Here is a 17,030-nt window from a genome sequence, read left to right as displayed (position 1 = left end):
ACAGTCCATAGTCCTATAGCTCTCTTATATACAGTCCATAGTGCTATAGCTCTCGTATATATACAGTCCATAGTCCTATTGCTCTCTTACATACAGTCAATAGTCCCATGGCTCACTTATATATAGTCAATAGTCCTATGGCTCACTTATATATAGTCCATAGTCCTATGGCTCACTTATATACAGTCCATTGTCCTGTAGCTCTCTTATATACAGTCCATAGTCATGTAGTTCTCTTATATACAGTCCTTAGACCTGTAGCTCTCTTATATACAGTCCATAGTCATGTAGCTACTCTTATATACAGCCCATAGTACTGTAGCTCTCTTATATACAGTACATAGCCCTGTAGCTCTTCTTATATACAGTCCATAGTAATATAGCTCTCTTATATACAGTCCATAGTCCTGTAGCTCCTCTTTTATACAGTCCATAGTCCTGTAGCTCTTGTATATACAGTCGATAAACCTGTAGCTCTTCTTATATACAGTCCATAGTTCTGTAGCTCTCTTATATACAGTCCATAGTCCTGTATTTCTCTTATATACAGTCCATAGTCCTGTAGCTCTCTTATATACAGCTCATAGTCCTGTAGCTCTTTTTATATACAGTCCATAGTCCTGTAGCTCTCTTATATAAAGTTCATAGTCCTGTAACTCTTCTTATTTACAGTCCATAGTCCTATAGCTCTTCTTATACACAATCTATAGTCCTATAGCTCTTATATACAGTCCATAGTCATGTAGCTCTCTTATATACAGCCCATAGTCCTGTAGCTCTCTTATATACAGCCCATAGTCATATGGCTCTCTTATATACAGTCCATAGTCCTGTAGCTCTTCTTTTATACAGTCTATAGTCCTGTAGCTCTTCTTATATACAGTCCATAGTCCTGTAGCTCTTCTTATACAGAGTCCATAGTCCTATATCTCTTCTTATATAGAGTCCATAGTCCTATAGCTCTTCTTATATACAGTCCATAGTCCTGTAGCTCTTCTTATATACAGTCCATAGTCCTGTAGCTCTCTTATATACAGTCCATAGTCCTATGGCTCTCTTATATACAGTCCATAGTCATGTAGCTCTCTTATCTACAGTCCATAGTCCTATGGCTCACTTATATATAGTCCATAGTCCTATGGCTCTCTTATACACAGTCCTTAGTCCTATGGCTCACTTATATATAGTTCATTGTCCTGTAGCTCTCTTATATACAGTCCATAGTCCTGTAACTCCTCTTATATACAGTCCATAGTCCTGTAGCTCTCTTATATACAGTCCATAGTCCTGCAGCTCTCTTATATACAAACCATAGTCCTGTAGCTCTTCTTATATACAGTCTATAGTCCTGTAGCTCTTATATACAGCCCATAGTCCTGCAGCTCTCTTATATACAGTCCATAGACCTGTAGCTCTCTTATATACAGTCCATAGTCCTGTAGATCTTCTTATATACAGTCCATAGTCCTGTAGCTCTCTTATATACAGTCTGTAGTCATATGGCTCTCTTATATACAGTCTATAGTCCTATAGCTCTTCTTATATTCAGTCCATAGTCCTGTAGCTCTTCTTATATACAGTCCATAGCCCTGTACCTCTTCTTATATACAGTCCATAGTCCTGTAGCTCTTCTTATATACAGTCCATAGCCCTGTACCTCTTCTTATATACAGTCCATAGTCCTATAGCTCTTCTTATATACAGTCCATAGTGCTATAGCTCTTCTTATATACAGTCCATAGACCTGTAGCTCTCTTATATACAGTCCATAGTCATTTAGCTCTTCTTATATACAGTCCATAGTCCTGTAGCTCTCTTATATATACAGTCCATAGTCCTGTACCTCTTCTTATACACAGTCCATAGTCCTGTAGGTCTTTTGCATACAGTCCATAGTCCTATTGCTCTCTTATATACAGTCCATAGTCCTATAGTTCTCTTATATACAGTCCATAGTCCTATTGCTCTCTTATATACAGTCCATAGTCCTATAGTTCTCTTATATACAGTCCATAGTCCTATAGTTCTCTTATATACAGTCCATAGTCCTATTGCTCTCTTATATACAGTCCATAGTCCTATAGTTCTCTTATATACAGTCCATAGTTCTCTTATATACAGTCCATAGTCCTATTGCTCTCTTATATACAGTCCATAGTCCTGCAGGTCTTTTGCATACAGTCCATAGTCCTATTGCTCTCTTATATACAGTCCATAGTCCTATAGTTCTCTTATATACAGTCCATAGTCCTATTGCTCTCTTATATACAGTCCATAGTCCTATAGTTCTCTTATATACGGTCCATAGTCCTATAGTTCTCTTATATACAGTCCATAGTCCTATTGCTCTCTTATATAGAGTCCATAGTCCTATGTCTCACTGATATATAGTCCATAGTCCTATAGATCTCTTATATACTGTCCATAGTCCTGTAGCTCTCTTATATACAGTCCATAGTCCTGTAGCTCTCTTATCTACAGTCCATAACCCTATGGCTCTCTTATATACAGTCCATAGTCCTGTAGATCTTCTTATATGCAGTCCATAGTCCTGTAGCTCTCTTATATACAGTCTGTAGTCATATGGCTCTCTTATATACAGTCTATAGTCCTATAGCTCTTCTTATATTCAGTCCATAGTCCTGTAGCTCTTCTTATATACAGTCCATAGCCCTGTACCTCTTCTTATATACAGTCCATAGTCCTGTAGCTCTTCTTATATACAGTCCATAGCCCTGTACCTCTTCTTATATACAGTCCATAGTCCTATAGCTCTTCTTATATACAGTCCATAGTGCTATAGCTCTTCTTATATACAGTCCATAGACCTGTAGCTCTCTTATATACAGTCCATAGTCATTTAGCTCTTCTTATATACAGTCCATAGTCCTGTAGCTCTCTTATATATACAGTCCATAGTCCTGTACCTCTTCTTATACACAGTCCATAGTCCTGTAGGTCTTTTGCATACAGTCCATAGTCCTATTGCTCTCTTATATACAGTCCATAGTCCTATAGTTCTCTTATATACAGTCCATAGTCCTATTGCTCTCTTATATACAGTCCATAGTCCTATAGTTCTCTTATATACAGTCCATAGTCCTATAGTTCTCTTATATACAGTCCATAGTCCTATTGCTCTCTTATATACAGTCCATAGTCCTATAGTTCTCTTATATACAGTCCATAGTCCTATAGTTCTCTTATATACAGTCCATAGTCCTATTGCTCTCTTATATACAGTCCATAGTCCTGCAGGTCTTTTGCATACAGTCCATAGTCCTATTGCTCTCTTATATACAGTCCATAGTCCTATAGTTCTCTTATATACAGTCCATAGTCCTATTGCTCTCTTATATACAGTCCATAGTCCTATAGTTCTCTTATATACAGTCCATAGTCCTATAGTTCTCTTATATACAGTCCATAGTCCTATTGCTCTCTTATATAGAGTCCATAGTCCTATGTCTCACTGATATATAGTCCATAGTCCTATAGATCTCTTATATACTGTCCATAGTCCTGTAGCTCTCTTATATACAGTCCATAGTCCTGTAGCTCTCTTATCTACAGTCCATAACCCTATGGCTCTCTTATATACAGTCCATAGTCCCGTAGCTCTCTTATCTACAGTCCATAGTCCTATGGCTCACTTATATATAGTTCATTGTCCTGTAGCTCTCTGATATACATTCCTTAGTCCTGTAGCTTTCTTATATACAGCCCATAGTCCGGCAGCTCTCTTATATACAATCCATAGTCCTGTAGCTTTTCTTATATACAGCCCAGAGTCCTGTAGCTCTCTTATATACAGTCCGTGTCAGACTATCTGCGGAAATATAAAGGTTGCTCTCTACTAATTATCAATGGGAGGAGATATTCAGATATCCTGTATTCTGTGATCGGGGTCTCAGTATTGGTGAATGGGGGAGCTGTAAGTGTCCAGGACTTACCTTATATCCTAGTATCCATCCCCCACCTACAGAGAGAGACCTCCAGCTGGATGTCCCTGGGAGGGGTCCCTTCTTTATAAAGTATCCCCTGACCTCCCTTCTACAATGAGGAGAATATGGAACTCTCTGGAGGATCGCCGGCCCCATGGAGGGCAGATCTGCTGATGCCGAGCGGCATTGTTCCTGGAATCAGCAAGCTGGCAGAAATATATCCAGGAATGATACAAAGGCCATCAGGTGACCGGAGGGGACAGCATAGAGATCACAGGATATATTATATGGAGTGTACAGGATAGAGATCACAGGATATATTATATGGAGTGTACAGTATAGAGATCACAGGATATAGTATATGGAGTGTACAGTATAGAGATCACAGGATATATTATATGGAGTGTACAGGATAGAGATCACAGGATATATTATATGGAGTGTACAGTATAGAGATCACAGGATATAGTATATGGAGTGTACAGGATAGAGATCACAGGATATATTATATGGGGTGTACAGGATAGACATCACAGGATATAGTATATGGAGTGTATAGGATAGAGATCACAGGATATAGTATATCGGGTGTACAGGATAGAGATCACAGGATATATTATATGGAGTGTACAGTATAGAGATCACAGGATATAGTATATGGGGTGTACAGGATAGAGATCACAGGATATAGTATATGGAGTGTACAGTATAGAGATCACAGGATATAGTATATGGGGTGTACAGGATAGAGATCACAGGATATAGTATATGGGGTGTACAGGATAGACATCACAGGATATATTATATGGGGTGTACAGGATAGAGATCACAGGATATATTATATGGGGTGTACAGGATAGAAATCACAGGATATAGTATATGGAGTGTACAGTATAGAGATCACAGGATATAGTATATGGGGTGTACAGGATAGAGATCACAGGATATAGTATATGGGGTGTACAGGATAGAGATCACAGGATATAGTATATGGGGTGTACAGGATAGAGATCACAGGATATAGTATATGGGGTGTACAGGATAGAGATCACAGGATATAGTATATGGGGTGTACAGGATAGAGATCACAGGATATATTATATGGGGTGTACAGGATAGAGATCACAGGATATAGTATATGGAGTGTACAGGATAGAGATCACAGGATATAGTATATGGGGTGTACAGGATAGACATCACAGGATATAGTATATGGAGTATACAGGATAGAGATCATAGGATATAGTATATGGAGTGTATAGGATAGAGATCACAGGGTATAGTATATGGAGTGTATAGATTAGAGATCACAGGATATAGTATATGGGGTGTACAGGATAGACATCACAGGATATATTATATGGGGTGTACAGGATAGAGATCACAGGATATATTATATGGGGTGTACAGGATAGAAATCACAGGATATAGTATATGGAGTGTACAGTATAGAGATCACAGGATATAGTATATGGGGTGTACAGGATAGAGATCACAGGATATAGTATATGGGGTGTACAGGATAGAGATCACAGGATATATTATATGGGGTGTACAGGATAGAGATCACAGGATATAGTATATGGAGTGTACAGGATAGAGATCACAGGATATAGTATATGGGGTGTACAGGATAGACATCACAGGATATAGTATATGGAGTATACAGGATAGAGATCATAGGATATAGTATATGGAGTGTATAGGATAGAGATCACAGGGTATGGTATATGTAGTGTATAGGATAGAGATCACAGGATATAGTATATGGAGTGTATAGGATAGAGATCACAGGATATAGTATATAGAGTGTATAGGATAGAGATCACAGGATATAGTATATGGAGTGTACAGGATAGAGATCATAGGATATAGTATATGGAGTGTATAGGATAGAGATCACAGGGTATGGTATATGTAGTGTATAGGATAGAGATCACAGGATATAGTATATGGAGTGTATAGGATAGAGATCACAGGATATAGTATATAGAGTGTATAGGATAGAGATCACAGGATATAGTATATGTAGTGTACAGGATAGAGATCACAGGATATAGTATATAGAGTGTATAGGATAGAGATCACAGGATATAGTATATGTAGTGTACAGGATAGAGATCACAGGATATAGTATATGGAGTGTACAGGATAGAGATCATGCTGTACAGTGTAACATTGGAGAAGGAACGTTCTGGGGACAGTCTCAGGTTTGAACGTTTATTCTGTATCTTATGGTCCTTTATTTTGACATGTAATAATCTCTATATACAGATATGGACATTGATCTCCATATATCGATAGGTACATTGATCTCCATGTATTGATAGGTACATTGATCTCCATGTATTGATAGGTACTTTGATCTCTATTCCTGTGGTGAGAACAGCGCCCTTTCAGCATCTTCATAAATAGAATAGTCCTCCAGCTCCTCGTGGGTGGAGCTCTCAGTCCTCCAGCTCCTCGTGGGCGGATCTCTCAGTCCTCCAGGCTACGGAATGCTGTCTGCATTTCCTCATAGAGCTGGGCGTAGTCGGCTTTAATCTTGGCTTCTCCGTCTTTTAGCGGATCCTGAGGAGGAAGGAGGAGCAGATCAAATCTTCTGCGTCAGTCTTACCTACCCTCCCCCACCACAGGAACTGGACTCATAATGTCCGACCAATCAGAATAGGTAGACGGTGCAGAGGACCTGGAGGCCTGCAATCTCTTATAGTAAAGCCTGGTTTGGGGGGTTCAGTGCCCCCCATGCTGACACCAAGCCCTGGTTTGGGGGGATTTTCTTAACTTTCTCCCTGAAATATGCCACTGTCTGATGCCCTCTCTGCAGCAAATAGAAATGTTTATTATTTATCTGTCATCCCTCACCTACAGGCATCCAATGTCTGAGGATTAGGGATGAGCTGGGTGTTTGAGTCGTACATCGGGTGTTCGTCCATTCGGCGAAGCCAGAACTTTTTGGGCCGTTTGCGCTATATTCATGTGGCGCTCACAGCCCACAATCCATCGCAGTGCATTGCTGGCTAATGATTGGCCAAGCATGCACTGTGACCTTTGCCAATCAGAGCGCCGGCAGCGAGGAGAGCTATAATTGGCCACAGGCAGCATTCCTGTGGCCAATTAAAGCTCAGGGGTGTTAGTACATGCCCCACACTATAGAAGGCCACCTTGTGTAGTGTGTTGTGGCATTCATGGAGAGAGAAGGATAGGCAGGGACAGTGTCTTTATTGCTTGGGAACCTAGCACAGTTAGAGTCAGTGTATTGTGCCCCCTGCACAGTATACACCTGAAGCTACCCCCAATTGCTGGTGTTCTTCAGATCCTATACCACAGGCAGGCAGCTGCAGTAATTACAGTCGGTGTGCTGTGTCATCTGCTCAGTGTGCACCTAAAACTCCCCAATTGATGGTGTTCTCATCTCCCTGAAGGCCATTACTATGTCTGGAAGGCCAACAAGGAGAGGCAGACAGCCACGAGCCAATAAAAGAGGGCAAGCAGGCTCTGTGTCTAGAGACAACAGTGCTGGTTGTGGACGTGGTGCATCCTCATCAGCACGTGGCCATGGGACACGCTTGTCTTTATTTTTGGCAGCTGGACGTGTTGAGCCGCAAAATGCCGAAGACTTGGTAGAGTGGATGACCAAGCCCTCTTCATCCTCCTCATCCTCTCTCACCCAGGCTCAGGTTACTGGCAAAGCAGCTGCCAACGTGTCCTCTTCCCTCATCTCAATATCATTAGTCATTCCTTCCCTAGACCCACCATGTTCTCCTGAGGAGTCCCCCAAACTGTTTGAGCACAGTGTTGGGTACATGCTCCAGGAGGATGCCCAGTGTTTTGAAGGCTCTGATGATGATACCCAGCTAGAGGAAGGCAGTAGTGTGAGCGCAGAGAGAGGGGATGCTCAAGAAGGACAGCAATCTGGCAGTCATGTTCCACCAGCTGCAGAATACTGCCAGGTTTGCTCCAGTGATGAAGAGGGAGGGGATGATGAGGTGCCTGATAAGAGAAAGGAGGAGGATGAAGAGGAGGCACATCTCCAACGAGGCAGGATGCCCTCCGGGGGCCAGCCCCCTCCGCAGAGCTCCGCCTGTGCAGGGCGCTGCCTCTGTGCGTTATTCCAAAAGTTCTTTGGTGTGGGCCTTTTTTAAGACGAGTGCATCAGATCGCACCGCTGCTATTTGCAACATATGTCTCAAGCGTATCTCATGTGGTCAAAACATCAGCCGCTTGGGCACCACATGCTTGACCAGACATATGTTGACCTGTCATGCAGCTCATTGCCAAGCGTACCTTAAAGACCCACACCAAAGAACAAAGCGGACCTCTCCTTGCTCCTCATCAGCTGGCATCTCCAACCCCACTAGACCTTCAGTCCTCTCTGAAACCTGCACTGAGAGGAATGAAGGTGTAGACTTAGGTGTGTCACAGCCAAGTACTGCGGGGAATCTGCTAGCAGTACACCAACGTCCGATTGTAGCAGGCAGATTTCCCTGCCTTAGCTGTTGGACCGTTGAAAGAACTTCACTCCCAGCCATCCACATGCCCAGTGGTTGAATCTCTCCTCCACCCCTCCTCTTCTTCTTCCTCCATGGCCTCTTCCTGTGTTTTGTCCTTGGAACCAGCGGTGCTCCGTAGGCATTCAAGGGGCTACTCAAGTACGCAGGCAAAACTATGCAATGCCAATCTTGCGCTGGTGTGCTTGGGGGACAGGAGCCACACTGGGGCAAATATTTTGTCAGCTCTGCAGGGGCAGGCTAAGAGGTGGTTGACGCCACGCCAGCTTAAGCCAGGAATGGTGGTTTGCGACAATGGCACCAAACTCCTCTCCGCCCTCTGACAGGGACAACTGACCCATGTGCCCTGTGTGGCTCACATTCTTAACTTGGTGGTGCAGCAATTCTTTTGGGGCGCCTTGCAGAAAGGTCTGTGCAGTGCGTTCCCAGAGACTGGGAGGTTACAAACTCCTGGTCCTGGACAACATGTTTCTGAGGCTTCGGTCAGTCACAGAAGGATCGGTGGAGAAGGTGGCCATCTGACCGATGTGTTCAGACAATTTTTTATTCCACAGCCCCAGGTATGATAGGTTCCAGCAACCATCGCCAGCGTCTGATTTACATGGTGCAGGAATACCTAGGGGCAAGGTCAGACTTGGACACCTTTCCCACCGAAAATCCTCTGGCTTACTGGGTCTTGAGGATGGATCACTGGCCAGAGCTTGCACGGTATGCAATTGAGCTACTGGCCTGTCCTGCATCCAGTGTTCTTTCGGAACGCACATTCAGTGTTGCTGGAGGCTTTGTAACTGATCACAGGGTGCGCCTGTCCACCGACTCAGTTGATCGACTGACCTTCATAAAGATGAATCAGTCTTGGATCACCACCAGCTACCAAGCACCTGAAGCTGATGTAACTGAATAATTTTTTTTAAATGTCACATCCCTTCAAGACTGCTGATGCTGAGTGACTATCCTGTTATGTTGACTGACTATCCTCTTCCTCCTCAATGATCCTGCTGATAGCTTGGAAGAACATTTTTGGTTCTGGGCACCGCCACCAGTGGCTAAGGCCCAATTTTTCAGCCCCTGTTTAACAGGGGCATGTAATTAAAATTTTTAAAGCAATACTTTGCAGCAGGGCTCATTCCTGCACTCCAACTAGAGTATCTGGGAGAGGTTGCAGTGTTGTGGCACCAGCACCACCACCACTACCACTGTTCAACAATGGCATGTAATTACAATTCTTGATATAATCGTTCACAGCAGGGCGCTCCAGCGCCCACCAAGAGTCACTTTGAGGGCTTACAGTGTTGTGGCAACACCAACACCTTAGGCCCACATTTCTGCAGAGCATATAGGCGCAGGCCCCTACTTTCAAACATCCAACTTACAAACGTCTCATACTTGCAAACAGAAGAAGACAACAGGAAGTGAGATGAAAAAAGACGGACGGCCAACAAAAATTATACAGGGGTGATAACCCTTCCCTATGTTTTCCAAAAAGCTTAAAAATAGATTTTTTGACTGGAGCTACACTTTAAAAATGTACCAGATCAAAATTACAAACAGATTCTATTTAACACAGCAAACCTACACAGTCCCTGTCTTGTTTGCACAGCCTGTACACTGCTGGAGATCCCCTCTAATTCTGGCATCTGAGGAGATTCCATAAAACCCTATAACCTGTGGAGATCCCTTCTAATCATTGCATCTGAGGAGATTGCCTAAAACCCCATACCTTGAGAGATCCCTCATAATCCTGGCACCTGAGGAGATTCCCTAAAACCTCATACCTGGGGAAATCCCTCCTAATCCTGGCATTTGAGGAGATGCACCCTAGTCCTGGTATCTGGAGAGATCCACCCTACTCCTGGTATCTGGAAAGATCCACCCTAACACTGGTATCTGGTGAGATCCACCCTAACACTGGTATCTGGAGAGATCTATGCTAATCCTGATATCTGAAGAGCTCTATCCTAACCCTGGTTTCTGGAAAGATCTATGCTAATCCTGATATGTGGAAAGATCTATCATAACCCTGGTATCTGGAGAGATCTACCCTTAGTCCCTGTACACACGGTCAGGGATTTCGACAACCAAATCCGTCGAATTTTGTCCGTCGGATCTTGTCCGAAACTGTTACATACACATGGTCGGACTAAGTTGTCGAAAAATCCGGTCATTCAGAACGTGATGACGTAATTTCGTTACGATGGGACTACGTTCAGGCTAGTAGCCAATAGCTTTGATGTAGGAATTTGATCTGAGCATGCGTGGCACTTGGTCTGATCAAAATTCTCTACACATGATCGGAGTATGTCCTATCGAACCAGTTGGTCGGAAAATATTTCCAACAAGTTGTAAAATCGGGTCCGACGGATATTCCGAAGGAATCAGTCTGATGCATACCACACACAGTCGGATTATCCGACAACACGGTCCGATAGGACACATTCCGACGGATTCTCCGACCGTGTGTACAAGGACTAACACTCGTATCTGGTGAGATCCACCCTAACACTGGTATCTGGGGATATCCACCCTAACACTGGTATCTGGAGAGATCCACCCTAATCCTGGTATCTGGGGATATCCACCCTAACACTGGTATCTGGAGAGATCCACCCTAATCCCGGTATCTGGCGACATCCACCCTAACACTGGTATCTGGAGATATTCACCCAACACTGGTATCTGGAGAGATCCACCCTAATCCTGGTATCTGGAGAGATCCACCCTAATCCTGGTATCTGGAGAGAGCCACCCTAACACTGGTATCTGGAGATATTCACCCTAACACTGGTATCTGGGGACATCCACCCTAACACTGGTATTTTGAGAGATCCACCCTAACACTGGTATCTGGAGAGATCTATGCTAATCCTGATATTTGAAGAGCCCTATCCTAACCCTGGTATCTGGAAAGATCTATGCTAATCCTGATATGTGGAAAGATCTATCATAACCCTGGTATCTGGAGGGATCTACCCTAACACTCGTATCTGGTGAGATCCACCCTAACACTGTTATCTGGAGAGATCCACCCTAAGCCCTTGTACATACGGTCGGTGATTCCGTCGGAATGTGTCCGATCGGAGCGTTCTTTCGGATATTCCGACTGTGTGTGGTATGCATCGGATTGTTTCCGTCGGACCAAATTTTCCAACTTGCCGGAAATATTTTCCGACAAAATGCTCCGATCGGACATACGCCGATCATGTGTAGAGAATTCCGATCGGACAAAGTGCCACGCATGCTCAGATCAAATTCCTACATCAGAGCTATTGGCTACTAGCCTGAATGTAGTCCCGTCGTAACGAAATTACGTCATCACGTTCTAAAAAATCGGTTTTTCTGACAACTTTGTCCAACCGTGTGTATGCAACAGTTTCGGACAAGATCCGTCTGACAAAATCCAACGGATTTGGTTGTCGGAATCTCCGACCGTGTGTACAGGGGCTAACACTGTTATCTGGAGAGATCCACCCTAATTCTGGTATCTAGAAAGATCCACCCTAACACTGGTATCTGCAGAAATCTACCCTAATCCTGGTATCTGAGGGATCTACCCTAACCCTGGTATCTGCAGAGATTCACCCTAATCCTGGTATCTGCAGAGATCTACCCTTATCCTGGTATCTGGGTAGATCCACCCTAACACTGGTATATGGGGAGATCCACCCTAACGCTGGTATCTGAGGGATCTACCCTAATCCTGGTATCTGGAGAGATCTACCCTAATACTGGTATCTGGTGAGATCCACCCTAACACTGGTATCTGCGGAGATCCACCCTAATACTGGTATCTGAGGGATCTACCCTAATCCTGGTATCTGGAGAGATCTACCCTAATACTGGTATCTGGGTAGATCCACCCTAACACTGGTATCTGCTGAGATCCACCCTAACACTGTTATCTGAGGGATCTACCCTAATCCTGGTATCTGGGGAGATCCACCCTAACACTGGTATCTGCTGAGATCCACCCTAACACTGGTATCTGGGTAGATCCACCCTAACACTGGTATATGGGGAGATCCACCCTAACGCTGGTATCTGAGGGATCTACCCTAATCCTGGTATCTGGAGAGATCTACCCTAATACTGGTATCTGGTGAGATCCACCCTAACACTGGTATCTGCGGAGATCCACCCTAATACTGGTATCTGAGGGATCTACCCTAATCCTGGTATCTGGAGAGATCTACCCTAATACTGGTATCTGGGTAGATCCACCCTAACACTGGTATCTGCTGAGATCCACCCTAACACTGTTATCTGAGGGATCTACCCTAATCCTGGTATCTGGGGAGATCCACCCTAACACTGGTATCTGCTGAGATCCACCCTAACACTGGTATCTGGGTAGATCCACCCTAACACTGGTATATGGGGAGATCCACCCTAACGCTGGTATCTGAGGGATCTACCCTAATCCTGGTATCTGGAGAGATCCACCCTAACACTGGTATCTGCGGAGATCCACCCTAATACTGGTATCTGAGGGATCTACCCTAATCCTGGTATCTGGAGAGATCTACCCTAACACTGGTATCTGCTGAGATCCACCCTAACACTGTTATCTGAGGGATCTACCCTAATCCTGGTATCTGGTGAGATCCACCCTAATACTGGTATCTGAGGGATCTACTCTAGACTAGAATCTGGAGGAAAACAGCCACATGTGACCACTTGAATAGTATTTCTTGTCTGCACAGTATGTGGAGGATGTGTATGACCAGATTCATTCCTATTGATTGAAACATAAATAAACTTTCAGCACTTTGAATGGAAATGAATAAGGGAAGTTGGGGTGTCATTCCGTTTCTCCTGGAATATTTGTCTCTAGTGGATATGCTGAAGATTTGTACTGTGAGCATTTCACAGCTCAATCAGAATTCAATAGCCAAGACCTGAATAATGCCGCGTACACACGAGCGGACTTTTCAACATCCAAAGTCCGACGGACTGAGTCCGTCAGACTATTCGATCGTGTGTGGGCTGCAACTGACTTTTGACTCGCCAAAGTCCGAAGGACTTTAGAATATGGAACATGCTTCAAATTTTCCCGACGGAACTCCGCCGGACCCGGTCCCTTCGAAAAATCCGCTCGTGTGTATGCTATTCCGACGGACTAAAACCGACGCTAGGGCAGCTATTGGCTACTGGCTATGAACTTCCGTATTCTAATCCAGTCGTACGTCATCACGTTCAAATCCGTCGGAGTTTAGTGTGATTGTGTGTGGCCAAGTCCGCTCAGCCGAAAAGTCTGTCAGAACTCCGTCGGAATTCCAGCAGAACTCAGACGGAACTCCTTCGGAAGTCTGTCGGACATAAGTCCCCTCGTGTGTACGGGGCTTAAGATTTACTGAAGTAAGGCCAATAGGAAATGATGAAGGAACTGGAGCCCCATGATTGGATTAGAGGTATGTACCCCTAGAGGTATTCCAAATTTCACATCATTTTGTCACCCTCCCCCATCTTCTGTCTGTTGCAGAACGCTCACAGCCAGCGTATGTTGAGCGTGCCCAATTCCACCATAACCCAGCAATTACCTTAAATTTCATGGAGCTGAGTTTGTACATGATGTCCCCGAGTTGTTCCCGGATTATTGCCCAGGTTATTTTATTTTCTGCCTGAGCCGTGGCTTCCACCGCATGTCGCGCCATGTCATAGAAGGCAATCATGTTCTGCAGCATTCCCACCGTCTTGTAAAAAGGACAGAATCTGTGAGAGAATGGAAGAGATGTTTGTGGGGGTTCCATGCAGGGGCAGACTGACAACTCATGGGGCCCCGGGCAATAGGAGATTATGGGGCCACACAGTATACATACACACAGTATACAATCACACAGTATACACATACATGTACACACAGTATACACAGACATGTTTCTATTGGAGAAGGTACTGGAGAGGTCGGGCAACTAAAATCTAAGGATTTTTAGACCAAAAGGATGTCGGTAAGGGACATTTCAGAGACGAATGTAAAAAAAAACACAGATTTTTACATACTGTCCCTGGTTTTACTGAGGCTGGCAACCCTGATGGGGCCCCCTAGTGGCCCGGGGCCCTCGGGCAGTGCCCAAGTGGCCAAATGGTCAGTCCGCCCCTGGTTCCATGTATTGGATGATGATGTCCATAGTATAGACCCCCTTTATCTTTTATTGGGAGTGTGTAGTCAAGGACTGGTCAGACAATAATTCTAACACAATATAACCCCAAAACTGCGCTCATGTCATATTCATAGTATCCCATAATAACCCAATAAGGTGTTTGCTTTAAAAGGTGATAATGAATTGGTTGCTACAGGCAACCGCAAAACTTTAACTACAGTTTCCATGCAAAATTCACAGTGTGTATATAGATAGTCAGTCACCCACAGCCCCACCCACAACCGCGCTCTTCTTGTCTATTAGATACAGAACCCCTATACATGTTGTACTCACGTGTTTCCACTGAACAGGGAAAGTAAGTTTAATTGATCTTCAAGGCTGAATTGGATGAAAAACTTACACCCCAATGAAGGCCACAATATCCATTGTTTGAATTCAGAGTGCCCCTTAACTCCCTAATCTAAGCGTAAAAAGATTGCTGATACCTGTCATAGGCGGAGTAGCCATTCTGCTGGAGGAAATCATCCTTTATCAGTTTAGCAACTTCCAAGGTGATCTTATCCGCTTCTGCTAGTGAGGCCTACAAGACAAAGACATTACGTTTCTCAGACTCCCCATACACCTCCCATATCCCCCAGAGACCTCACATGTCCCCCATAGACCTCACAGGTACTCCACAAACCTCTCATATCCCCCACAGACCTCACATATCCCCCACAGACCTCACATATCCACCAGAGACCTCACATATCCCCCATAGACCTCACATATCCCCCATAGACCTCACATATCCCCCATAGACCTCACATGTCCCCCATAGACCTCACATGTCCCCCATAGACCTCACATGTCCCCCATAGAACTCATATGTCCTCCACAGACCTCACATATCCCCCACAGACCTCACATATCCCCCACAGACCTCACATATCCACCAGAGACCTCACATATCCCGCATAGACCTCACATATCCCCCAGAGACCTCACATGTCCCCCATAGACCTCACATGTCCCCCATAGACCTCACATGTCCCCCATAGACCTCACAGGTACTCCACAAACCTCTCATATCCCCCACAGACCTCACATATCCCCCACAGACCTCACATATCCACCAGAGACCTCACATATCCCCCATAGACCTCACATATCCCCCATAGACCTCACATATCCCCCATAGACCTCACATGTCCCCCATAGACCTCACATGTCCCCCATAGACCTCACATGTCCCCCATAGAACTCATATGTCCTCCACAGACCTCACATATCCCCCACAGACCTCACATATCCCCCACAGACCTCACATATCCACCAGAGACCTCACATATCCCGCATAGACCTCACATATCCCCCAGAGACCTCACATGTCCCCCATAGACCTCACATGTCCCCCATAGACCTCACATGTCCCCCATAGAGCTCATATGTCCTCCACAAACCTCACATATCCCCCACAGACCTCACATATCCCCCACAGACCTCACATATCCCCATAGACCTCACATGTCCCCCATAGACCTCCCATGTCCTCCACAATCCTCTCATATCCCCCACAGACCTCACATATCCCCCACAGACCTCACATATCCCCCACAGACCTCACATATCCCGCATAGACCTCACATATCCCCCAGAGACCTCACATATCCCCCATAGACCTCACATATCCCCCAGAGACCTCACATGTCCCCCATAGACCTCACATGTCCCCCATAGAACTCATATGTCCTCCACAAACCTCACATATCCCCCACAGACCTCACATATCCCCCACAGACCTCACATATCCCCATAGACCTCACATGTCCCCCATAGACCTCACAGGTCCTCCACAATCCTCTCATATCCCCCACAGACCTCACATATCCCCCAGAGACCTCACATATCCCCCAAAGACCTCACATATCCCCATAGACCTCAAATATCCCCCAGAGACCTCACATGTCCCCCATAGACCTCATATGTCCTCCACAAGCCTCACATATGCCCCACATACCTCACATATTGCCCATAGACCTCACATATCCCCCAGAGACCTCCCATGTCCTCCACAAACCTCACATATCCCCCACAGACCTCACATATCCCCCACAGACCTCACATATCCCCCATAGACCTCACATATCCCCCATAGACCTCACATAGTTACATAGTTAGGTTGAAAAAAGACACAAGTCCACATCCAGTTGAACCAAAAAAAAACATACAATTCCATATACACAATCTTTCACCCACAGTATATCCAGAGGAAGGTGAAAACCCAGCAAAGCACAAGCCAATTTGCTACAGCAGGGGAAAAATTCCTTCCTGATCCCCTGAGAGACAATCTGATTTTCCCCGGATCAGCTTTTTTTTAACACAGGTAATGTTTATTGAATGAACTGTACATTACACTTGAAAAGGTAAAGTATACATCTTAAGTAGAAACACATTAAACAGGTTATACAATCATGCTGGTATGTTCTCAGTATTAC

At 44.6% G+C, this 17,030-nt stretch overlaps 2 protein-coding genes across 3 annotated transcripts in view; both read right to left on the bottom strand.

Moving 5' to 3' along the window:
- LOC143942469 (lens fiber membrane intrinsic protein-like) overlaps nt 1–4,099 on the bottom strand; it is a 58,699-nt gene extending 54,600 nt beyond the window's left edge. Inside the window, exon 1 of the mRNA XM_077463778.1 lies at nt 3,954–4,099. The gene's annotated coding sequence lies outside the window, so the exon portion shown is untranslated. The remainder of the gene's footprint in view (nt 1–3,953) is intronic.
- A 2,051-nt stretch (nt 4,100–6,150) lies between these two features.
- LOC143942470 (V-type proton ATPase catalytic subunit A-like) overlaps nt 6,151–17,030 on the bottom strand; it is a 75,817-nt gene continuing 64,937 nt past the window's right edge. For both annotated transcript variants that reach the window (XM_077463779.1, XM_077463780.1), the window contains exons 13-15: nt 15,039–15,133; nt 13,993–14,164; nt 6,151–6,515 (exon numbers count right to left, since the gene is read on the bottom strand). In XM_077463779.1, coding sequence (XP_077319905.1) covers nt 6,423–6,515; nt 13,993–14,164; nt 15,039–15,133 — 360 coding nt within the window. In that variant the 3' untranslated portion in view covers nt 6,151–6,422. The remainder of the gene's footprint in view (nt 6,516–13,992; nt 14,165–15,038; nt 15,134–17,030) is intronic.

Source organism: Lithobates pipiens, unplaced genomic scaffold (assembly GCF_037356315.1).
Source record: "Lithobates pipiens isolate NorthernLeopardFrog02 unplaced genomic scaffold, aLitPip1_a1.2 Scaffold_30, whole genome shotgun sequence".
NCBI lineage: Eukaryota > Metazoa > Chordata > Amphibia > Anura > Ranidae > Lithobates > Lithobates pipiens.
The sequence above is the reverse complement of the archived record's forward strand: the minus strand, read 5'-3'. Positions and strand labels throughout refer to the sequence as shown.